This window comes from Phoenix dactylifera, chromosome 2, assembly GCF_051530095.1.
Source record: "Phoenix dactylifera cultivar Ajwa chromosome 2, Ajwa_hap1_PhDact_Kaust_v1.1, whole genome shotgun sequence".
Lineage (NCBI taxonomy): Eukaryota > Viridiplantae > Streptophyta > Magnoliopsida > Arecales > Arecaceae > Phoenix > Phoenix dactylifera.
Window position 1 is genome coordinate 3,190,923 of NC_143191.1, and position 24,167 is coordinate 3,215,089.

Below are 24,167 nucleotides of genomic sequence, written 5' to 3' on the forward strand. Positions count from 1 at the left end.
ACAAAGTTTCTTTATTACTTCAATATAAAGAGATTACCAATGAGATACTTGAAATCAAATCGGACAACTCACCACCTTTTTGCTAAAACAAAAAAACAAAAGATTATTCAACACTCGACAACTTCATAGGCGATTAAATAATCTTTAGAGGCAATCTATACTTTTCTAAATTTTTTTAATATTTTTAATTGAACCCATGAAAAGATTATATTATATATATAATCTACTTTTGCCTTTTTTTCACCATCCAATTTTTCTTAATTAAAATTTTCTTTTAATTTTTTCCCTTTTCCATTATTAATTAATTAATTTGGATTTCTCAGGATCATGAAAGGTGCACAAGTACTTTCATGTGACCATTCATCTACCAAACCGTACACCACTGCTCATTAAAAAAAATCTCAAAACAGGAAAAAGAAAATGAAAGAAAGGGGAAAAGGGTCAAAAAAAAAAAAAAAAAAGTACTCTGAATGATCACTTTCAAGCCGCCAAACTATACTATACCACACGACCACAATCAAAGATGATTCAAATTGGACCCCTCAAGTCTCCACACCTTATTTCATAGAAGGTTATTTTTAAATTCAAGCAGTAATCCTCCTTAAAATTGCAACTCCTTCGAATTCAAACCTTTGAAAAACATCAGAGAAACATGCCTATGGCAGCCCAAGGGGGACCAAAATTCCAAAAATTCATCTTCGTTTAAATTCTTTTGTTAATGCATTTCCACTCCAATGGCATGCAAGTCTCAAATCTTTAACCAGGTTGTCCAACTTATTCCAGACACTTTTTTGACTTGGCCTGAGTCTCATGTTAAGTTGAACTATTTCTAAAGGATCAGGATATCATACTTAGCTCTACATTGATGCAAGAAGAGAAAAGTAGAGATGGAGAATGAGCTCCAAATGAACTCGTGGATGATTCCAGTTCGAAAGATAAATTTACCAGCCCCTGTGGAGACAAGGGATGTCGCATATATGCTATCCCAGTCTCTTGTCGGTGCTCCTATCTGACTAGGAATGGCAACAAGTCTGGAATGCCATTATTCGTACTCGCTTCGTACTTGCCTCGAGATGAGATGGGTAAAGTCTCATGGCAGAGCAGGACGGGACTAGTAGAGTTAGACTAGATGAGCTGGATGGACCGGATAGGGTAAAGCTACAAAAATCTTATTTTTTTGCATACAAATCTCTTTTTTATATCCTAGGAGAGATGATTTAGGAGGAGTTATATATATCTTGGAGGGTTTGGAGATAGTTACACTATCCTTTGAAAGAAACATCAATACCTGATACATTGAAATTCCTTTAGCATCGTAATTAGCATAGTTTTATACATTCTTCTATCCCCATGATCTACAATGAAGTTGGCTGCTTAATTAGCTAGGCAATTATCTTTCGTATAAATGTGTACAAAGTGGACGGCCTATTTCAAAGAAATATAATAATAGTTTATAAAGAATTTATTTTCATTTTTTTTAGTATATGACAAATCAGGTTTCATTCCAATGAAAGAGAGTAAAAGTAAGGTTTCTTTTTATAAGTTTACTAGAGTAAGAAATTTGCACTTCATAGTATCATATGGTTCCAAATTTCCCACTCTTAGCATGAATTGATGTGTGATAGGTCTTGACTCTACCAAATCAATTACTTGGCCTATCGGGCTATAAAGATTTTATGGATAAGTCATCTTTGGTACCACGAGATCTACAACCAATTTGTAACAACCCCAAAATTTTTTTTTTATAAAAAGGGATAGAATAGTCCTTTAAAATTAATATAAGGGGTAAAATAGGAAAGAATCAAAAGATAATGGCATAGTTGTAGATGCATTGAAGTGGTAAGGGTAAAATTGGAAGGAATCAAAAGTTAATGGCATAACGGTAGATATGTTGAAGTGTTAGGGGCAAAATGGGAATTTAATAATATTAAACAAAGGGTGAATAGTGTTTTGATGTGATTTAATTGGAGGGTTTGAGCTGGTGAAACCGAGAGAAAGAGGGAGGGGGTTCTCAGGCGTGAAACAGAGGAAAGAAAGAAAGAAAAAGAGAAGAAGAAGAAGAAGAAAGAAGAAGAGGAAGGGGATTCAAGGAGGAAAGGGATCCCGGTTGCACTTCCAGCTGAAGGGAAAAACGTAGATCTCCTTCCCCTCTACGCAAGGACCTCAATTTCCAAAAAGAAAAAGGTAAATATCCGTTCCTATCTAGTCTTTTGATGACATTAGGCTATACAAAGGGTGGATATAGTCTAGAGAGGTCGGATAAGGGTTGTAGAGGCGGTTAAAAGAAGAAGAATCGGATTTTAACAAATTTTTCCGGCACTACGGAAAAACTGTGTCGAAGTCCCAACTTCGGCGAATTATTTAGGGGGTCAAACGGCCTCCGATGATGATGCATGTTATCTCTTTGGAATTCTCTATGAGTGTAGAATGTTAGGTAAAAATTTCATCAAATTTGGAGTCTGAAAAGTGGATCAAACCCGGGATGAAGTAACCGGCTGTCGGTCCGGGTTACTGTTCATCCGGGTGGAAAATAGGGGATTTCATGCTATAATAGGGTATTAAGCCTAGATCAAGCTAAAAGGGACCTTGTACTCGTGCAAGGGAGTCCCTAATACACATAAATGATGAGTTAATTAATAGAAAAAGAAAAAGAGAAAGAAAAGAAAAGATTTAGGGAACGGGGGAGTTGAATCAATTAAAGTTCCCTATATTATAATTGGCACGTAGATTATGACCTTGATACAAGACTAAATGTATGGTAAATGCATGTCACAGTTGGGCAAGAAGCTAGGGAACGAGAGGAAGAAGTTCCCCACTGCCTGCTGTAGAATTCTAGAGGCGTATCGAGGCCGTGCCGGATTGGCAGGTGAGTGGGAGTCATGTACTTTGCACTATGAGCATTCTTAATTCATTTTCATGAATGTCGCCAAGTGTGAATTGATTCCACTTGAGCATATTGATTGATATTGTAGTAGATTCCTCTATAATCTTGATTCTCCATGCTTGATTATTCTGTACATGCATGTGAGGGAACATTGAGAGGAATTACGAGGGGTTGATGAGTAATCAAATTGATTCCGAATTGTGAAATGACTTCTTTTGTAAATTGATTTCATTTCCTCTATTTCAAAGACTTGTGAGTGGTAGCCTTGATTATACTCCTTTATGAGTAGTTAAATTGGATCTGAATTGTGAAATGACTTCTTTTGTAAATTGATTTCATTTCCTCTATTTCAAAGACTTGTGAGTGGTAGCCTTGATTATACTCCTTTATGAGTAATTAAATTGGATCTGAATTGTGAAATGACTTCTTTTGTAAATTGATTTCATTTCCTCTATTTCAAAGACTTGTAGAGCCCTTCTCATGGTATATTGAGTTGCATTGTACTCCCGTGATTCCTCACTCCCAACCCTGATGTTAGTTTATGATTGGGTCATGATCGAGTGAGTGGTAATCTTGATTATACTCCTTTTTAGTAGAGTATTGGGAGGGTGCATTATGGCATTTATGCATGGCTTGGCAGTATCTGCAGGACACCTATAGTCGATGGGGTTGAACATCGGCCTTTGTGCACATAGTAGCCTTCTGGGTGGGCGGAGCCCAGTCCCTTCCTAGGGGGGGACACGGCCCTAGGCGTAGGATCGGCCGGTCCTACGACTTATATTCTGCTTGCCGCCGGGCATAGTAAGACCCCGCGAGGTGCAGTATGGCTTTCCGCGGATGTAGAATTCCCGCGAGGTGCCGTTTAGTATGTAGATGTGAGATGGATTTCTGTCCTGGATACTGGCCGGCATTTATATGATCAGTGTGGTGTCTATCCTGCATATGCATGTGACAGTAGGGAGTTGTTGCTGGTTCGCCTGGGGCGTAAAACCCACCTCCTGATAGCTGTCTAGCATTTATGTTATCGGTATGGTATCTTATCCTGCATATGCATGTGACAGTAGGGAGTTGTTGCTGGTTCGCCTGGGGCGTAAAACCCACCTCCCGACAGCTGTCTAGTATTTATGTTATCGGTATGGTGTCTTATCCTGCATATGCATGTGACAGTAGGGAGTTGTTGCTGGTTCGCCTGGGGCGTAAAACCCACCTTCCGACAGCTGTCTAGTGATGATTTACATATTGGTGTGGTGTCATATTCGATGTATGCATATGACAGTAGAGAGTTGTTGCTGGTTCGCCTGGGGCGTAAAACCCACCTCCCGATAGCTGTCTTGTTGATGATTCAGCCTATTGACACCTGATTTATATGATTCAGTACTATGACCTGTTGAGCATATTCATGAGTAGCATATATGTTGACTTGATTATTCCATATATGCTTCAGATGAGTTGATATTGATTGTGGTGATATTGATGACTTACTCCATATTCTCTATGTTGAGATCATGTTCATTTTGTTATTGCTCTTGAGATTTCATCTCGAGCCATGATTATATTTTGTCTCATGTGCATAGTACTCTCTACTCCACTCACTGAGTATTTATATACTCACTCCCCAGTTTGATGTTTTTGATTGCAGGAAAGGTATTGTATAGAGAGGAGCAGGATTAGTGGTTGCCTGCTAGCTGTGCCGCTCCATAGTATAGTATAGTATAATGTAAATAGAGGTTTATACCTTTTGGTGTATTATAAACCTTCTATTGTATATAGTGCATAGTTACAGTCATAGATCCTGTTGTGGATATGGGTTTGACCATGGATGGAATGGGAACCAGATTTTTATACAGATGAGTTATATGCCTGAGATAATGTATTGATATATATTGTCCAGGTTCATTATGTGACGGATTATGTGATTGCTGCTCTGACAGGTAGTGTGTTGTATGTATTGAGATAATCCTGACAGGTCACTATAGGAAAAGTGATCATTTTGTGCATGCATCATGCCAAATTTTTTTCAAGATTTATTGATGATTGATAGGTAGTAGGGTTCTACGCGGTGGCTGGTGGCCTTATGCCTACCCGCACCCTAGGACCGTCGCGGCGGCCCGCCGGGAATGGGGCGGGGGTCGTGACAAAGCTTGGTATCAGAGCAAAGGTTAAGAAGAGTCCTGTCAGAGCAATAGGGTGAGTCAGGATTAAGTATAGGATTATACTATGGAGCATAAGGTTTTTCTGTATGTTAATTTATGAGTCATTTACAACTCAGTAAAATATATCATGACTCAGTGTGTAACGACCATCCTCTCTTTTTTAACTCTTTTAGAGACATATAAAAAATACCTCCAAGGAGAGGATCTGCTCGTCCTGGAAGGAGGATGGAGCCAGATATAGCATTGGATGCGGGTTCCGCACATGTCGAGCCCCAAAGAGAAAAACCTCCTCCTGCTGATAGACGGAGGGTTGATGATCAAGGAGATGTAGGAAGTAGAGATGCATTGATGGAACAGTTACTGGCGGAGAATCAGGCTCTGAGGGAGCAGATTGCTCGGGGGAAACCTCCTGCCCCGTCAGTAGTATCCATCTCACCTCCTGTACGTGTGCCAAGAAGTTTGGCCAGGCGAGCTCTAGATGATGAGGGGATTACTGTACAGGAATTTCTGAGGCTCAGAACCCCGGAGTTTAAGGGGGAAGAAGGTGAAGATTCTCAGAGATTTCTGGAGGAGACTGAAAAGATGATACGGAGACTGCCCTGTTCTGATGCAAGAGCAGATACAGTCACCCCTTTGAGTAATCAGGTAATTTACCCTTTTAAATTCGAGGACGAATTTAATATAAGGGGGGGAGGATGTAACAACCCCAAAATTTTTTTTTTATAAAAAGGGATAGAATAGTCCTTTAAAATTAATATAAGGGGTAAAATAGGAAAGAATCAAAAGATAATGGCATAGTTGTAGATGCATTGAAGTGGTAAGGGTAAAATTGGAAGGAATCAAAAGTTAATGGCATAACGGTAGATATGTTGAAGTGTTAGGGGCAAAATGGGAATTTAATAATATTAAACAAAGGGTGAATAGTGTTTTGATGTGATTTAATTGGAGGGTTTGAGCTGGTGAAACCGAGAGAAAGAGGGAGGGGGTTCTCAGGCGTGAAACAGAGGAAAGAAAGAAAGAAAAAGAGAAGAAGAAGAAGAAGAAAGAAGAAGAGGAAGGGGATTCAAGGAGGAAAGGGATCCCGGTTGCACTTCCAGCTGAAGGGAAAAACGTAGATCTCCTTCCCCTCTACGCAAGGACCTCAATTTCCAAAAAGAAAAAGGTAAATATCCGTTCCTATCTAGTCTTTTGATGACATTAGGCTATACAAAGGGTGGATATAGTCTAGAGAGGTCGGATAAGGGTTGTAGAGGCGGTTAAAAGAAGAAGAATCGGATTTTAACAAATTTTTCCGGCACTACGGAAAAACTGTGTCGAAGTCCCAACTTCGGCGAATTATTTAGGGGGTCAAACGGCCTCCGATGATGATGCATGTTATCTCTTTGGAATTCTCTATGAGTGTAGAATGTTAGGTAAAAATTTCATCAAATTTGGAGTCTGAAAAGTGGATCAAACCCGGGATGAAGTAACCGGCTGTCGGTCCGGGTTACTGTTCATCCGGGTGGAAAATAGGGGATTTCATGCTATAATAGGGTATTAAGCCTAGATCAAGCTAAAAGGGACCTTGTACTCGTGCAAGGGAGTCCCTAATACACATAAATGATGAGTTAATTAATAGAAAAAGAAAAAGAGAAAGAAAAGAAAAGATTTAGGGAACGGGGGAGTTGAATCAATTAAAGTTCCCTATATTATAATTGGCACGTAGATTATGACCTTGATACAAGACTAAATGTATGGTAAATGCATGTCACAGTTGGGCAAGAAGCTAGGGAACGAGAGGAAGAAGTTCCCCACTGCCTGCTGTAGAATTCTAGAGGCGTATCGAGGCCGTGCCGGATTGGCAGGTGAGTGGGAGTCATGTACTTTGCACTATGAGCATTCTTAATTCATTTTCATGAATGTCGCCAAGTGTGAATTGATTCCACTTGAGCATATTGATTGATATTGTAGTAGATTCCTCTATAATCTTGATTCTCCATGCTTGATTATTCTGTACATGCATGTGAGGGAACATTGAGAGGAATTACGAGGGGTTGATGAGTAATCAAATTGATTCCGAATTGTGAAATGACTTCTTTTGTAAATTGATTTCATTTCCTCTATTTCAAAGACTTGTGAGTGGTAGCCTTGATTATACTCCTTTATGAGTAGTTAAATTGGATCTGAATTGTGAAATGACTTCTTTTGTAAATTGATTTCATTTCCTCTATTTCAAAGACTTGTGAGTGGTAGCCTTGATTATACTCCTTTATGAGTAATTAAATTGGATCTGAATTGTGAAATGACTTCTTTTGTAAATTGATTTCATTTCCTCTATTTCAAAGACTTGTAGAGCCCTTCTCATGGTATATTGAGTTGCATTGTACTCCCGTGATTCCTCACTCCCAACCCTGATGTTAGTTTATGATTGGGTCATGATCGAGTGAGTGGTAATCTTGATTATACTCCTTTTTAGTAGAGTATTGGGAGGGTGCATTATGGCATTTATGCATGGCTTGGCAGTATCTGCAGGACACCTATAGTCGATGGGGTTGAACATCGGCCTTTGTGCACATAGTAGCCTTCTGGGTGGGCGGAGCCCAGTCCCTTCCTAGGGGGGGACACGGCCCTAGGCGTAGGATCGGCCGGTCCTACGACTTATATTCTGCTTGCCGCCGGGCATAGTAAGACCCCGCGAGGTGCAGTATGGCTTTCCGCGGATGTAGAATTCCCGCGAGGTGCCGTTTAGTATGTAGATGTGAGATGGATTTCTGTCCTGGATACTGGCCGGCATTTATATGATCAGTGTGGTGTCTATCCTGCATATGCATGTGACAGTAGGGAGTTGTTGCTGGTTCGCCTGGGGCGTAAAACCCACCTCCTGATAGCTGTCTAGCATTTATGTTATCGGTATGGTATCTTATCCTGCATATGCATGTGACAGTAGGGAGTTGTTGCTGGTTCGCCTGGGGCGTAAAACCCACCTCCCGACAGCTGTCTAGTATTTATGTTATCGGTATGGTGTCTTATCCTGCATATGCATGTGACAGTAGGGAGTTGTTGCTGGTTCGCCTGGGGCGTAAAACCCACCTTCCGACAGCTGTCTAGTGATGATTTACATATTGGTGTGGTGTCATATTCGATGTATGCATATGACAGTAGAGAGTTGTTGCTGGTTCGCCTGGGGCGTAAAACCCACCTCCCGATAGCTGTCTTGTTGATGATTCAGCCTATTGACACCTGATTTATATGATTCAGTACTATGACCTGTTGAGCATATTCATGAGTAGCATATATGTTGACTTGATTATTCCATATATGCTTCAGATGAGTTGATATTGATTGTGGTGATATTGATGACTTACTCCATATTCTCTATGTTGAGATCATGTTCATTTTGTTATTGCTCTTGAGATTTCATCTCGAGCCATGATTATATTTTGTCTCATGTGCATAGTACTCTCTACTCCACTCACTGAGTATTTATATACTCACTCCCCAGTTTGATGTTTTTGATTGCAGGAAAGGTATTGTATAGAGAGGAGCAGGATTAGTGGTTGCCTGCTAGCTGTGCCGCTCCATAGTATAGTATAGTATAATGTAAATAGAGGTTTATACCTTTTGGTGTATTATAAACCTTCTATTGTATATAGTGCATAGTTACAGTCATAGATCCTGTTGTGGATATGGGTTTGACCATGGATGGAATGGGAACCAGATTTTTATACAGATGAGTTATATGCCTGAGATAATGTATTGATATATATTGTCCAGGTTCATTATGTGACGGATTATGTGATTGCTGCTCTGACAGGTAGTGTGTTGTATGTATTGAGATAATCCTGACAGGTCACTATAGGAAAAGTGATCATTTTGTGCATGCATCATGCCAAATTTTTTTCAAGATTTATTGATGATTGATAGGTAGTAGGGTTCTACGCGGTGGCTGGTGGCCTTATGCCTACCCGCACCCTAGGACCGTCGCGGCGGCCCGCCGGGAATGGGGCGGGGGTCGTGACACAATTAGCACCGGATGAGGCTTAAATAAAGTTTATTCTCAAATTTTAAGCACATTGGTCCAATATGGTTGCAAGCTAAGATCAAAACTCTAACCAAAGTAACTATGATTTTCATTAGATAGACACGATTTGATCAATCGTGAATGGACCAACATGATGTAGAAAAAATTGTTCAACAATGTAAATCAAGCCTCTTTTGAAGCTTATGAGCTCTGTGCCCTATTTAACTATGTTCTACATCAAAGTAAAATTATACACCTATTGAATCCATGAGACCTACCTTTGACAAAAGGTCACAACCATCCATCAAATGCTTCTTCTTCTCGACCATATTTGAACATATCAAGATCCGGTGCATAAAAACCTAAAGGTTGGATCACACTGATCGGACGGTCCAGACTCCAAGTCTCCTAACAACCGAGATCACTACTAATTAGAGAAGCCCTAAGCCAAAAAATAAAGCCAAGAAGAGAGGGGCATTACGGCCAATTCCCTTCCCAATAGTATCAACCGTCTCCCGTCCGGACTCCAACCGCCTCTCCCTCTATTCTCTCTCCCCCTGCATTAATACGCAAGCTTGCAAGGCAAACGACCCATCGCTTACCCCGGAGAACTCGCGAGAGAGAGAGAGAGAGAGAGAGGAGAAGCGAGAGCCCCCCAGGGCCTTCAGTTGAATTCGTCTTCCATTCACGGCTACTCTCCGACGAGACCAAGTGGAGAAGCTCGCTACCACCGGCGCCGGAGGCGGCCACCGCCTCCTCTTGGACAAGAAGCGCAGCCCCTGCCCCCACGGCGGCCGTGGCGCCCTACCATCCGACGGCGGCAGCCCCTCAGACCTCCTCTTCCTCGCCGGCGGCGGCTCCCTCTACCCCCTTTCCTCGCCTAATTAGCTCCAGCTAGCCCTTCTTTTCTTGTGTTTATCTATATACATGTGAATCGTATATATAGATTAGAGAGAGATGCTGACCATCAAGAGGGTTCCGACGGTCGTCTCCAATTACCAGGAGGACGTCTCCGAGCCCCTCGGCTGCGGCCGCAACTGCCTCGGCCACTGCTGCTTGCCTGGTATGGAGAATTCTCCATCCAAAATCGTTCCTTTTTTTTCTCCTTTTCTTGAAATTTCTTTTAAAGATTTTATGGGCGTATAAATGTATTGATTTTTTGATTCGTCTCATCGCCTGCAGTCTCAAAACTTCCCCTTTATGCCTTCAAGCGCGATTCAAAATCGCCTAATGAGTCCTCTTCCACCGCAGAGGATCCTTCAACCGGCTTTTTCCTCCATTCCCTGATTCTTGGAGAGGTATTTCATCATTTGTCGATGCTAAAATTCGTTCTTTTTTGATTGATTTGTTGATTTTCTGCTGGAATTGTGTAAGTATATGGGATCCTGGTTATGTGATTGGTAGTGGGAGGATCGGATGAGCCGGGGGCTGTTTCGGTACGATGTGACAGCCTGCGAGACCAAGGTGATCCCTGGAGAGCATGGATTTATAGCCCAGCTGAATGAGGGCAGGCACCTCAAGAAGCGGCCCACCGAGTTCCGGGTCGACCGTGTTCTCCAGCCCTTCGACCGCAACAAGTTCAACTTCACCAAGGTGGGGCAGGAGGAGGTGCTCTTCCGCTTCGAGGCAGGCGGCGACAGCAGGTCCCAATTCTTTGAGAGCGCTCCTGCCGGTGCCACCCACCCTCCCAACGTCGTTGCGATCAATGTAAAAGAACAATTCTTACATATCTTTGAATTGTTGTGATCTTTGGTACATGCTTTTATACAAATTTTTTGGTGTTCTGAATGGTTGTTGTAGGTGAGCCCTATAGAGTATGGCCATGTGCTGTTGATTCCCCATGTACTCGAATGTTTGCCTCAGAGGATTGATCCTGAGAGCTTCTTGGTTGCTCTGCATATGGCTGCAGAAGCAGGGAGTCCTTACTTCAGGCTGGGTTACAATAGTTTGGGTGCCTTTGCCACCATCAATCACCTCCACTTCCAGGTCTAACTTTGGTTCCTGTACTTCATCAACATGTTCTACCAACTTGGGTTAGCTATATATATGTTAGAGTACTTGAAGAATCTCAGTTGTGATTGGTGAAGGAATTTTTTGTGTTTTGATGGTGCAGGCTTATTACTTGTCGATGCCCTTTCCAGTAGAGAAGGCACCAGCAGAAATGATATTGATCGCAAAGGGTCTGTCGGAGCGCGGCGTGAAGACTTCGCAATTGCTGAATTATCCTGTTAGAGGTCTGGTCTTTGAAGGGGGGAACACCTTGAAGGATCTGTCTGTTGTAGCTGCCAGCTCCTGCATGTGTCTTCAAGGAAATAATATCCCATTTAATGTGCTTATTTCTGATTCTGGCAGGAGGATCTTCCTCTTCCCACAGGTATCAATTGTCAGTTACTATTACTTCTGCTACTCATATTACTGAATGTCCTTTAGAACCCTGGTGCAAGAGCATGCCATTTCTAGGTTTCTAGAGAGTTTGTTTTAATAGCGGAAATTTGTCTTATTTAGCTGTTATTTTAACTTCATGAACAAGGATCAAAGTTATAACTACAAATATCAGCAGTTCGCATGATACAATTGCTTGACCTTTTCAGGGCGCAAAGGTCCCTTGTTTAGTTTATCCTTTCCAGAGAACGATTTAAAAACCTATGGTGAACAGCTACAAAACCTTATGTCTGTTATTAACTTATTATACTAAATCTTTTTAGGTTTGGGGAACCCTTGATACATGGAAGCTAATGATTGTTAGGAACAAATATAGTATGAGATAATGAAGCCTATAGGAAAAGCTAGTGGTGACCACCAGGGATGCAGAAATTACCAAAATAATCACCTTACTTAGAGAAACAAAAATAATCACCTTATCATGGCCTAAAAGTATCATGAGTATTAACTGCTCGCTGTCCTCATGCAAACTTTTTGCCTCATACTCTGTAATTTTTCAAATATACCTGTTGATTTCCATTTCAGCATTTCTGGTGTCTAAAAGGCGTTTCAACACTTTGACTCTTAGGTACTGGAAGGTAATTTAAATTTTCTGATTTCTAACATGACAAATCACTACTCAACGGTTTATATCATCCTACTTTAACATTTTTGAATTTAACAATAGAATACATAAATTTGGAAGGGAGAGATTTGTTGCTATATATGTTATAAGGAGTATTACTTTTAAAATAAATTGCTTTTAGCAATTTTTAAGTTTTCTTATCTTGGTCTTGGGCTTTAAACATAGTCAACGGAAACCTCCTTTAAATGTTAAACATGTTTACGAAGAAGAATTTCATGCTTGTTCCCAATGGCAGGTCCAAAATTACATGATTTATTTTAGGTGTGTAACATTGTTCAAGAAAATCTTTTGAAGTCAATATAAAATTTAATTGGAAAAGCCTTTTTTTTCTTCCTATCTTTGAATTTGAAAAAGGTAACATCTATTCCATTTCTTTGATTGTCTTGCCTGATGAACATCTGTGCAGTGTTATGCTGAGAAACAGGCTCTTGGTGAAGTGAGCCAGGAGTTGTTGGATACTCAAGTAAACCCTGCTGTGTGGGAGATCAGTGGGCACATGGTCCTAAAACGGAAGAAAGACTTTGAAGAGGCATCAGAGGCCTACGCATGGAAGCTCTTGTCTGAGGTGTCTCTCTCCGAGGAGAGGTTTCAGGAGGTGAAGGCTTGCATATCTGACGCTGCCACTTTGGAGGAGTCCGAGGAGGACAGGTTTCAGGAGGTGAAGGCTTGCATATCTGATGCTGCCACTTTGGAGGAGTCCGAGGAGAAGATTGATGCAAACGAAAACAAGGGAACCCTCCAGGCTTCCCCATTGGCTACTCATTTTCAGGAAGGGTGTCTGGTTCTTCAATGAACGATGGATAGATGGGTTATTTCCAGTAAACATGGTAATATAGTTTTGATTTTGCTGTTGATTTTCTAGCATTTGAAGAGATAAAGAAGCAGTGATACCATGGCTTTGATACTGTCTAAATGTTTTTTTGGTAGGTGCTTTTGCTAAATGGCTGCTTGAGTCAACCAAGATCTTTCTTTTTTTCCTTCTCTGTAGAATATTTCTAAAATTTTCCGAATTTGACTAAATAATCCTTATTTTCTCTATTTCTTTATTAATTAATAAAAATAATTTATTTATCTGGGCTATGAACAGAGCTTGACCTCCTGAACTTAAGCCAGATCCAAAGTTTGAGTTAATTAGTCGGGCTCAGCAAGGGTGCCCCAAACAAGCTTAGCCATTTTGTAGCCCTAATCGTATCCAAAGTTGAGAAAAAAAAATATGAAGGAATCAACGCGCCAGCTAAACAACTATGAAGAATGCGTCGGAGAATCTTAGATACCTGAGTACATTGATTAGTTACAATAGAATGCCAACTAGGCAACACAATTTCGAGGATGCTAAAAAAGCTATAGAATAATGCTTTCTCATTGGATACATCTAGTTAGAATTCAATCTCCATTAACATTACAATAGCATAAAATTAGAGAGTTTCGATTAATTATTTGTATATAATTCAAATTTCAATAAATATTTTCTAGTAAAACAAAGTTTATATTATACACTTAAGCATATATCTACACATTTTTATGTTTTTCCATTATTATGCATTCTGCAAGTCTCTCTCTCTCTTTTTCCACACACACAAAGAGAGAGAGATCCATATGCATTAAAATTACCTAGTCTCGATACTATAGCATTTATTTTCATCTTCTTTCTCTACCTAAGTAGAGTAGAGCCAAACTCTGAGGATACCCTCTTTTAGCTGCCATATCTATTTCTTAGTTCAAGATTCATTCGGTATACTCGAAATATACCTTTGGTACAAAATTAATGATCTCGAATCTTTTATTAAAGGTATAGGTCTTGGCCATTGGAGCAAACCTCAATTTACTTGCAACTATACAAGAGAACCAATTTAGCTTAAACATATGTTTACTTGCATTAAATATATGTTTATTTGCATTATTACCATTTCAACATAAACACGATCCTTACTTATATATAGTATAGTTTACCTGATCTTGGATTTAAAAATCGAGTATATGTCTGGTTGACCTCGGCCTGAGCTTGACCCAAAAACAGATACAGTCAGAGTCACATAAAGCTTTCTCCAATGAATATTTGGGAAATGAGTTTATTTTGCCTATCGTTTCATTAAAACCATAATATCTCATAAAGTTCATAGAGACAGGGGCTTATCATTTCTAAAAGGAAGCATGATGACATATTCACTAAAAAAAGAATGCCAAGATGCAACACTTGCTCCGTTGCACCTTTAACAGACGCAGTATAGATTACAAGCACAAACTACCATGAACATAACGTTTCTCTTATACTTGATTTGCTCTCCTTTATGCATCGTACCAGCCACAATTAAACCATCATTCCTCATCAAGCCTTGACTTTGCTGAACAAAAGCAGTAATTTCCATCATCCACCATTTTCACTTAGAACGGGAGGTTAGTCAATGGTCTCATAGGTTGGTAGTCAACAAAGATTGGCTCAGAGTAATGCAACTAATTTATGCTGATGGAGGACCCCAGACATTACACTCATTTTTAGTTGTCATGTCCATAAAATATCGGTCTAATATCCCTAACTAGAATCAAATTTGAATCAAGTAATAAAAATCGAGTTTGCTAAGTTATGCTCTAACTATATACCATAAACTAGAATCTAAATTATATCATAACAAGCACTGACTCAACCATGATTTGTTGATCTCTCAGAACGGGCACAAACCAATACACCAATTGAGGACTAGGTGGACTTGGAAATGACTCATATTTTCAAGGAGGGGAATGGTGCTGCGGATTAGGTGATATAGCCTGTCACTCCATGGACATACTATAGGGGAATTTGTCTATTGTACTATTATATTTTGTACTTGAACTCTTGCAGTATTTACATCAGGGTGAAATGAGACACCTGCCTTATAAAAAAAAAATAATACACCAATTCCAAAGCATCATCCAAGGCTAGACTTAACTCTATCGTATCTTAAGCTCCAAACACATATCTTGCTCAATGAGACCTTGAGAGTAGGGGTATAATCAAATTCAGCCGAGCAGCATCACTAGAGGCTCGAGCTCAACTTGATTCAAAATACTCGACTCGAGATCAATCGAGCCTTCGTACCCAAGTGAGAACTCGACTCGGTAAAATAAAAAAAGGCAATATTCGAAATTGACTCGACTGGAATTGAATGTCGATCAAGCCATATTCGAGCTCGGGTTTGAGCTTGAATTCCAGCCTTGGTCAAAAATAAAAAAAAGGTTAAAACAAAATATAACATAATATTATATTTAAAATATTAAATTAATAAAATATGTTATAAATAAAATATAAATATCATATATATATATATATATATATATATATATTAGACTTGCGATTTTTCGAGCCAAGTACTTTGTTATTCGAGATTGACCTGAAATACTACTCAAGCTCAATAATAATCGAGACGAATTGAGTTTGGATTTGAATCAAGCCCGAGTAGCTCGTGGGCTGCTCGGACCATTTGCATGCCTACCTTGATAATTTGAAACCCACCTTCAGTAACATTTAGCTAGTTCCTCCTAAAGTTCGGAGTTAAATCTTTGATGCGAAAGAAGGCTTCGCCTTCCTTCTCATGAATACATGATTAGATTACTCACGATAAAGATCTCAAAAGTGCTCCACTCATCCATCTGCACATATCTCAAAGTGACTGAGAATGATTCAATGGTGGATTCTTGCGAGGCGAGGTGAATCCTCCTTTCGCATTAAAGATACAATCCAACCCGTTCCTAGCTCACGTGCTCCCAAACGTCCTAAAGCACTGATCCTATGGCTGTGCTTTTGTAGATTTAAAAAGCAATACATAATATAGACCTGTGCAAGAGTAGCACCAAACCGATTTGCCAATTTCCTTATTATAATAATTTCCTTATTATAGCCAGCCAATCAGAAGACAAGGAGTGCAGCGGAAGCTTCATTAGTAAGCGGCAGATGGAAACGCACTCCTCTCTCTATATAAACCCCCTCTCGCCTTCTGTTCTCCTTCTCCCATCACTAGCTTGGACCTGGCGGCGCGTCGTTTCTCCATCTCCTCACGTCTCGTCTGTGTAAGCTCTTGATCCCTAAATCTGCATCATCTAGGGTTTTCGTTTATTGCTTCGATCTCTCTGCGAATTTCGATTTGGTTGATCTTAGATGAAGCGTTGGTGACTCTATCGTGAACTAGGGTTTTATTGGTGTGATTAGTTCGAGGTTTCTGCTTGGAAATCTTGGGTTTTTGTAGATCTTTTGATTGTTTATATTAAGCAGCGTTAGATCTACCTCAATCCAGGGTTTTATTGACTGTGATGCAGTTCTGGTTGCCTATGAATCTGAATGTTTTGTTTTTAAATCAGTTTTTTATAGATATTTTGTGTTCTTGTGGATTTATTTAGATCGGGGCTTTTTTTTCAACTGGTCAACTTCTTGGATTCAACCTCTCTCTCTTTCCCCACTTTCAGAAATTTTATTTTTTCATTCTTCACATGATCAGAACTTACATCGTGATGATCCTTGTTAATTTATCTATAAAAAAAAATCATGCCTGCATCCTCTTTTCTCTTTTTTTACCTTTTTTCGAACAGTCTCATGGTGTGCAGCTAGCTATATTTGATACATATCCCTTACGGATTTTGTTTATCAGCTATACATATGTAAAGCGAATTTGTTGTTTTGCTTAAATTAGTTTCATTATTAGATTTTTTTAAAAAAAAAATTGAATCCTAAATCATGACTATTATTTGCACATTATGACTCGTATATACTGGATTTTGCTACACATGGTATATACTGGATTTTGCAATCGGACATTGTAATCCTGAGTTGGAGTATTGTCTATTGGGCTCGTGAGCTTCTGTTACTAAAACCTTACCGTTTGGTCGATATTATCCTCACACCCGAGCAGTCCAGGGTTGTCACTGCTTGAGGTTGTATACAAATTCTGCCTAACATCAGGAGCTCTTTGCTGTCCTGTCCATATGAGGAACAAAGGTTTGCGTATACTTACTGCTTGACAAGTTGTCCATCTTTTAGTCAGATGGATTCTCCTTTTCGGTCACGTGTAGGCCTAGAATTTTTTCTTCTTAGTCTCTGCTCCACCTTGTATAACCAAGCATCTCGTCTTTCTGTTACTGACTAGTGCAGCCTCTTGAAGATATTCCTCTCCTATTATCTTTTAGAATCTTTCTTATTATGCTTTCCTACTTTCATTACTTGTGCTGGTGTATCGTGTCTTGCATTCCTTTGCTGTTCTTTTTGGTGATTTTTTACTTTGTGTTGTTATAGTTGACTGGCATAACAGGGTAGTGTAAAATGGTCTAGTTTTTGAACTTCTTGTAATGTTAAACTGCTGCGTACAGGATTCTGCTTGCACCTCAAATGTCTTTTGACATCAGAAAGGATTACCCTTGGATTCTTTGGTGTGGCTTTTGGTCCGAATGCCGTAGTCGGTTGTGGTGTTCTCGTCGTGTATTGTTTCGGCACTGGACTTGATAGGAATAAAGGTTTTGTCTCGGGACTGGATTTGGTAGATATTCAAAGGGCTTGTGGGTTTTTGGGTTAGAATTTTCCAGTTCCGAGTTTAAAGAGGTCGTGATTGCAATAAATTTGAGGATATTTCTGATAAGTGCAGATATATTTTTTCCTTCTATTGGACTAAGACCAATTTTGGATCTTATTCTAGTATCATAGAAAAGAAAATTCTTCAGCTATGATGGGCAAGACCTTGCTCCCACCGGGTTTCCGGTTTCACCCAACTGATGTTGAACTTGTTCAGTACTACTTGATGAGAAAGGTAACTGGGAAGTCTTTCCGTTTTGAGGCTATTTCTGAAATCGAGCTGTACAAATTTGCTCCTTGGGATCTTCCAGGTAATCTCTTATTATGTTAGTATGCCTTTTGATATATCTTGCCCATTTTCACGTTCAAGAATAAAGTTTTTTAAACAATATTCTCAACATTTCTATTTTGATCATTCACTTTGTATCATTGATGCAAGGTTTGAACTTGCTATTGGAGACATGCATAATCATACATATACCACCTTTAATTGTTTTGAAACTTGAACAATTTTTCTGGGATATCATTAATCTAATGATGTTGTTCTGATAATTCATTTAGATTCTTGTATGGAACTAATTGTTGATCATTTGAGGGACCCCTTTTCCTCGGAATTTCTGATAAATATTCCATATATTTTCTGGCAAAATTTCTTTTTTTCTCCTTTTGCTTCCCAGCTTCCTATGGGGTTTCCTCTTTTGTGTTTGTGCAGACAAATCTTGTTTGCGTAGCAAAGATCAAGAGTGGTATTTCTTTTGCCCTCGAGATAGAAAGTATCCCAATGGGTCTAAGACAAAGACAAATCGTGCCACTGATATTGGTTACTGGAAGACCACTGGAAAGGATAGACCTGTTATCCATAAGTCTCGCACTGTGGGGATGAAAAAGACTCTGATCTTCCATGTAGGCAAGGCACCACGAGGCGATAGGACTGATTGGGTGATGTACGAGTACAGGCTAGAGGACAATGAATTGCTTAATGCTGGATACTCACTAGTAAGTCCTATTTGTTGTGTATATATATGGAACACTTGCTTATATTATTGTACTAAAAAACTGCAATAATTTCAAGGTTTGGAGATTTTGAAAGCCTCCCTTATTTTTAATTTTGCCATCGTGATTGCTTCTAAGCATGAAAACTATTGCATGAATATGCAATGAATGCTTCAGATGGGCCTGTGCTGAAATGCTGCTGTTGTTTTAGCCTTTAAGGATTACATACTCACTGTTCACATGATTTTCTAGTAACTGAAAGGTTTTCTGCATTAACTGCTAATATTGTACTCCCACTATCTTAGCTCACATTGTCATGTGCTGAGACATATGTACTAGTATTATAGTATGCAATCAGTTCTTGTCGTGTTTGGCTGGGTGTATTTTCCTAGAACTATTCAATTATTTCATGGGGCAAATGTTATTATTCTTTAGATGAATTTAATGTCTGTCTGTATTTTAATGATTGAAGAACAAAGTGGATCTTCATTTCTGCGTAGAGTAATAAGTGAAGTCCTTGTAGATGCAATGTCAGTGAATGGATAGACTAATGTGTTCCAGAGGTTCCTTTACATGATCATACCTCAAATTACTCAAAAATCGTGGTTAACACTTATTTGAGCTCAGGTGGCATTTTTTCTTCAATTCTAGGAACCATATTTTATTGTGGATGCATGTTTGAATGTTTGCATGGGCGTGGATGAGTTGGCAGACAAGAGGGTTGGAAGTAGAGTCTTATTGTGTTTGTCGCTTTCTATTCATAATGACATGGACTGCATGCTGCTAGGTTATACATGGAATTTTTGCCCGGTATTTAATCTTCTCTTAGATGATCTGTTGTTTGTCTGTGATTGCGCCTTACTTCATTATCTACCACTGTTTGGCAGAAGTATGCGTACTGTAGGAAGGGTTTGCTGTATACAATTAGCTATTATGAACATCAAGGGCTCATGTTAAGGCAAGGCATTATTGCTAAGCTGGTGTATGCTCTACTCTTAGTACAATTAACCTCTTGTTAGTGATGGACTTAAGCAATTCCAAAATATTGTTATTTTGCATGGCTCTGTTGTGGCACTAATTTTTGGAATACATTTTCTTGTTGAATTTGGAGATCAAGAATAAAAAAGAAACAGGTAAAGCAAAGGAGCATAATTAACTCTCACACCGACCCTATTTGACTAATTGGTGAGTGCATCCTAGTAAATCGTTGCATCATCATATCAAGAAGGACCAAGGGCACAACACAGACAGCAATACTTTGGTCACCTGTTTGGTTGTAGATTCATGATTTCTTCATTCTAGATTGCTTGTTTGATACTGTCTCTTATTTGTTTCAAATTATGGATAGGACACACCTCTCTCGTGGATGCTACAATGTAATACTACAACTCATAAAATGCAAACTTTTAAGAGCTCCTGTGCTGTTGAGAGGTTTTAAGACTCCTAAGCTCAGAAGGACAAAAGAACCTGTAATACATTGCAAATTTAGATTTGTCTACAATACACATAATCTTAGAAAGGAGAAAAAATGCTGGACATCTTGCTTGCCTGCTACTTCTGAACCCCACTTATGCTACTGTCACTCACTGAATGCATCTCTCTTTCTTCTTGTATAGTTGTATCATTTGTGAATAATTATATGTTGTATGTTACTTGATTTTTTTTCCTTAATTTTTGGAACCAGGTAAGATTTCTTTGTTTATGAAATCTAAAGATTCTAAATATGCAAATTAAAATGGTGCACATTGTCCCATCTTGAGCAATATTTTGTTGTTCTTAGCCACAGCCTTCTTCATTAGACTTCCTCCTGGATTTAGATAAGGACACTTTTGGTTTGAGGTAATATTGCACTCGATGTCAAGGGCTGGTGGACTCCAATATTAATATCCATTTCCTGCCATTCATGATCATCAATGCCAGAATTGAGGTGAGGTTCTCTGATATGATAAAAAACAAGTTGAGCTGGAAATTTTGATAGGACACAACAAAAGGTCGATCAATATAGCTTCTTGTTTGTTCTATTGTTATAGAAAGCATTGACTGAAGACAATTTGAATAAAATGTGAGATCGGGGTTATTAATCTCAGTTTATAATATAATGTGAGTTATTTGGTGTATGTTGTGATATTTCATTTTGTAATATTATTATCTTGATAAAAAATCAATCCTTTCCCTTTAATGAAATGAGAAATGAATAGACATCATTTTATTCGATATGATATTTTCAAGAGTTCCTATACTTATTTTTTTTTTTTTACAAGTTGTCTAGAAATGGATAGTTCATGTTTTTTCATATATGTCGCAATTAAAAAGAAGTAGCAATATTTGATGTAGAAAACTTATTAAATTTATTCATATTGTCTATCATATATTTTCTTGTATATAATTTTTATTTTTTAGTATTTTAATACAACCCCAGTTGGACTGGTGACTTAAACCTTTGATTGGGACAGTTTCCATGTGGGTTTAGTAACTGCACCTTAGACCCTTATCTAGTCACTTGTGCATCATGTGTGATTTGGATGGTTGATTCCTTTCCATCCTTTTAGGATTTTTTATTATTGATTTAGCTCAAGAACCAATTTATATCTGAATAGTATCCTACTTACAACCATGTTTGAATAGAAAGAATATGGATATAACTTAACCTGACTTGTTTCTGCATCCGTTTATAGCAAATGCGGATATGCTTAGTATCCGATTCATATCGTTATTCATATTTGCTGGAAAACATATGAATAGAAATATGGATATACCAGCTCCTGGTTGATATTCAATCAGTTTGCAGCCATAATAAAGTATATCCAAACGAAATCTGCAATATAATACATTAATTAGTTTATACAAAATTAGGGGGTAGAGTCCAGAAATAACTTGTGGCCAAGAGATACCTTGATATCATTGTTTCTGTTATATTTGATGGATACAGGAGAGCAGGTAAACAAGAGAAATATTAAGAAGGATCAAGCAGGGAGCTGTAGTCTCTGGTGGCATCTATAGTGTTGTATGCTCAAGACATGTCTTTTAGAGGTGAGGAAAAATCGGGTACGCAGTTGCATTGGCGAGAGAAGATTTCAGGATAGGAAGGCAGTATGTTGGAATCATTAAAGATTTGATCTTTTCTAACTCTGTCTCTAACTCACTAGAGGCTTGGGAAACAAAGAGAAGATGTATACGAACGAGAAGGTTATGAATCTGGAATATCGTTATCATATTTTCTAAGGCAAGAATGCAGAAGAGGATGTTGTGCAAAATACATAGGAACTAAAATAATGGAGGTTAAGTGATGTAAAGGTTATTGATTTGGTTTGAACAGAAGTATATAAGAGTTGATGGGACTGGCAATGATAAAATCCATGTCTCTCGAAGAAAGGGCAGGTGATAACCTAAAGTAGCTTGATAAATTTTGTGAGGGAATTTTCCTTGAGACTCAAATTGGCATACTTAAGTTCTGTGTTCTTGCATTTTAGTTTGTCAAGGATGTTTGTGATTGTATTCTTGCATGTTCATGCAACGTGTTGTTTTTATTCCTGGATTTCAAAAAGTTTGCCATACCATATTTTGGATTTTCATTGTGAACTGAGTTTATCTCCTTGACATACTGTTGCAGGATGCATATGTTCTCTGCAAGATCTTCCAAAAAAGTGGTCCAGGTCCTAAAATTGGTGAACAGTATGGTGCCCCGTTCAATGAAGAGGATTGGGAAGATGATACAATTATTGACAATGCCATTTCATTTCCTTGTGCGCCTTTTCCCAAGCCACTGGATGATCAGCTTGTCTTGTTGGAGCCAATTTGCCAACAATCTGTATTTACTGGTGTTTGTGAGGTGTCTTCTACTTCTGATCTTCCCGATGCTGATGGAATGTTATTGGATCACCTGCCAGAGTTCCTTATTGGCTCTCCGCCCCAGTCAGAAAATGCCAACAACAAGGTTCTCCCAGTTTATTTTATGCTGAATGTTTTATTTTGAATGAACCATTACTTATGGAATATTTAACTCCCAACAGATTTCTAGTTCAGCTGTTGTGGATAAAAATATCAATGAAGTCTGTGGTGTAGAAACAGGAATATATGATGAATTGGAGGATTTGTGTGCTCAGGGAGGAATAAATTACAACGTCAATTACTCTGGCACCATAAACAATGAATACGAGCTGCAGCCTGTGCTCACAGAACTTGGTTGTGAACAATATGTGGAGCTGAATGATATTTATTCTCTCTGGGAAGGTGATCCCTCTGAGCTAGTGGTGCCGAGTGATCTGTTTGCCCGGTATCCACTTGTCCAAGATCCCAGTTCCCCAAATTTAAATGACATGCATGTTCAGACCTTTTCCATTAGTGTCACTACTGCCATGAATGATCCTCTTCCTGTGGGAACTGGCATGATTAATGATCAATCAGCAGTTTTTTTAGAGGTACATGTTTTACATTTTCTTACAGTCTCGGCATTTGTCATTTCCATGTGCTTTCTCATTAAATATTTTCGTTTTCATACTCATTGGTATTATTTCTTATAAATTTATTAGATGGAAGATTTTGGAAGATCTGTGCCTGAGATGAGTGCTCCTGTTTATGAAGTGGATGATGATGAAACTATCTTGCAGGAATTAGTAGCAGCTATTCAGATGAACTAAGTCAGGCACCATGATAAATATTATAGCTGATTATGCTTAGCACAGATGAGAAAACAGATATAAAAAGTAGCGAGGAGCTTAAAACATACGGTTGAGATGATAACAAAGAGAATTTCAGCTGATGTCCTCATCAGTCGAAAGCTATGGTTGGTTCTCTTCATCATATGCAGGATCTGCAAGCTATGGCTATGGGATCCATCTTGGGTCGATGCTGGTGGGTTCGTGGGTCCAGCTTGATTGATTCAGAGTTTCTCCATGATAGCTACATTCTTCTTACCTACATTTGTCAGAATTCCTAAAGATTTGACAATCTCTGATAGTCTTATGCCCTATTAAGTCTAGGCGCAGGCTTCATTATCTTCTCTTACATCAAAGTTCTCAGCTTGGATTCGGACTATTGTTGATTCGATCGTTGGGAGAGTGGTAATGGGGACTTTTTCTATCAACAATTGTCCAGTCTTGGCTATTAATAATTAATAGTGTCACCAGTGCCAGACCTACGAAGCTCAAACAATTTAGAAGTCCCTTGTTGCTTCAGACCATCATGAATTCTGGATCACTCAATATGAAAGAAGAGCTTCATGGATGATATTTTAAGTGAAGGAGCAGGTGGTTATGCTGTCTGATATGGTTTTCTAATCATGATTATTTATTGGAAAGGAGGAAATTTCAGTTTATGTGAACTTCTTGATCAAAAGTTTCTATTAGTCATTATTATCTATTTCTAAGTTTATGTTTGGTATTATAAATGAGGAAAACCTAATTTACAGGACTTCACTGGTAGTGTTATTGTACTTTTGTTTCTCCATAAATTTGTGGTCTTAGCACGATGCTCTGTTTTTCTTTGTTTCCAGTTTTACTGTTTTTTTTTAAATCAAATAAAATTTTGGTACAAAAAGCTCT

General features: G+C 38.8%; 2 protein-coding genes across 5 annotated transcripts; both read left to right on the plus strand.

Annotated features, from left to right (window-relative positions):
* The first annotated feature begins 8,518 nt into the window (after positions 1-8,518).
* LOC103700917 (GDP-L-galactose phosphorylase 2-like) lies at positions 8,519-13,159 on the plus strand. Of its 2 annotated transcripts, XM_088714993.2 has the most exons (7): positions 9,848-10,100; positions 10,220-10,335; positions 10,442-10,744; positions 10,838-11,023; positions 11,151-11,411; positions 12,511-12,931; positions 13,032-13,159. In XM_088714993.2, exons 1-6 carry the CDS (start codon positions 9,995-9,997, stop codon positions 12,895-12,897), a joined length of 1,359 nt encoding a protein of 452 aa, XP_088571119.2. In that variant the 5' UTR covers positions 9,848-9,994; the 3' UTR covers positions 12,898-12,931; positions 13,032-13,159. The 2 variants fall into 2 exon arrangements, with proteins under 2 accessions (XP_088571118.2, XP_088571119.2); XM_088714992.2 differs by lacking the exon at positions 13,032-13,159 and having other exon boundaries at positions 8,519-10,100; positions 12,511-13,017.
* Positions 13,160-16,020: 2,861 nt separating this feature from the next.
* Positions 16,021-24,041, plus strand: LOC120113045 (NAC domain-containing protein 17-like). 3 transcript variants are annotated; one of them, XM_039133588.3, is made up of 6 exons: positions 16,021-16,145; positions 17,436-17,945; positions 18,347-18,630; positions 22,238-22,561; positions 22,638-23,045; positions 23,157-24,041. In XM_039133588.3, the coding sequence occupies exons 2-6, from the start codon at positions 17,786-17,788 to the stop codon at positions 23,262-23,264; spliced, it is 1,284 nt and encodes a 427-aa protein (XP_038989516.2). In that variant the 5' UTR covers positions 16,021-16,145; positions 17,436-17,785; the 3' UTR covers positions 23,265-24,041. The 3 variants fall into 3 exon arrangements, with proteins under 3 accessions (XP_038989516.2, XP_038989518.2, XP_038989520.2); XM_039133590.3 differs by having other exon boundaries at positions 16,023-16,145; positions 17,759-17,945; XM_039133592.3 differs by having other exon boundaries at positions 16,034-16,145; positions 22,731-23,045.
* The last annotated feature ends 126 nt before the right edge of the window (positions 24,042-24,167 follow it).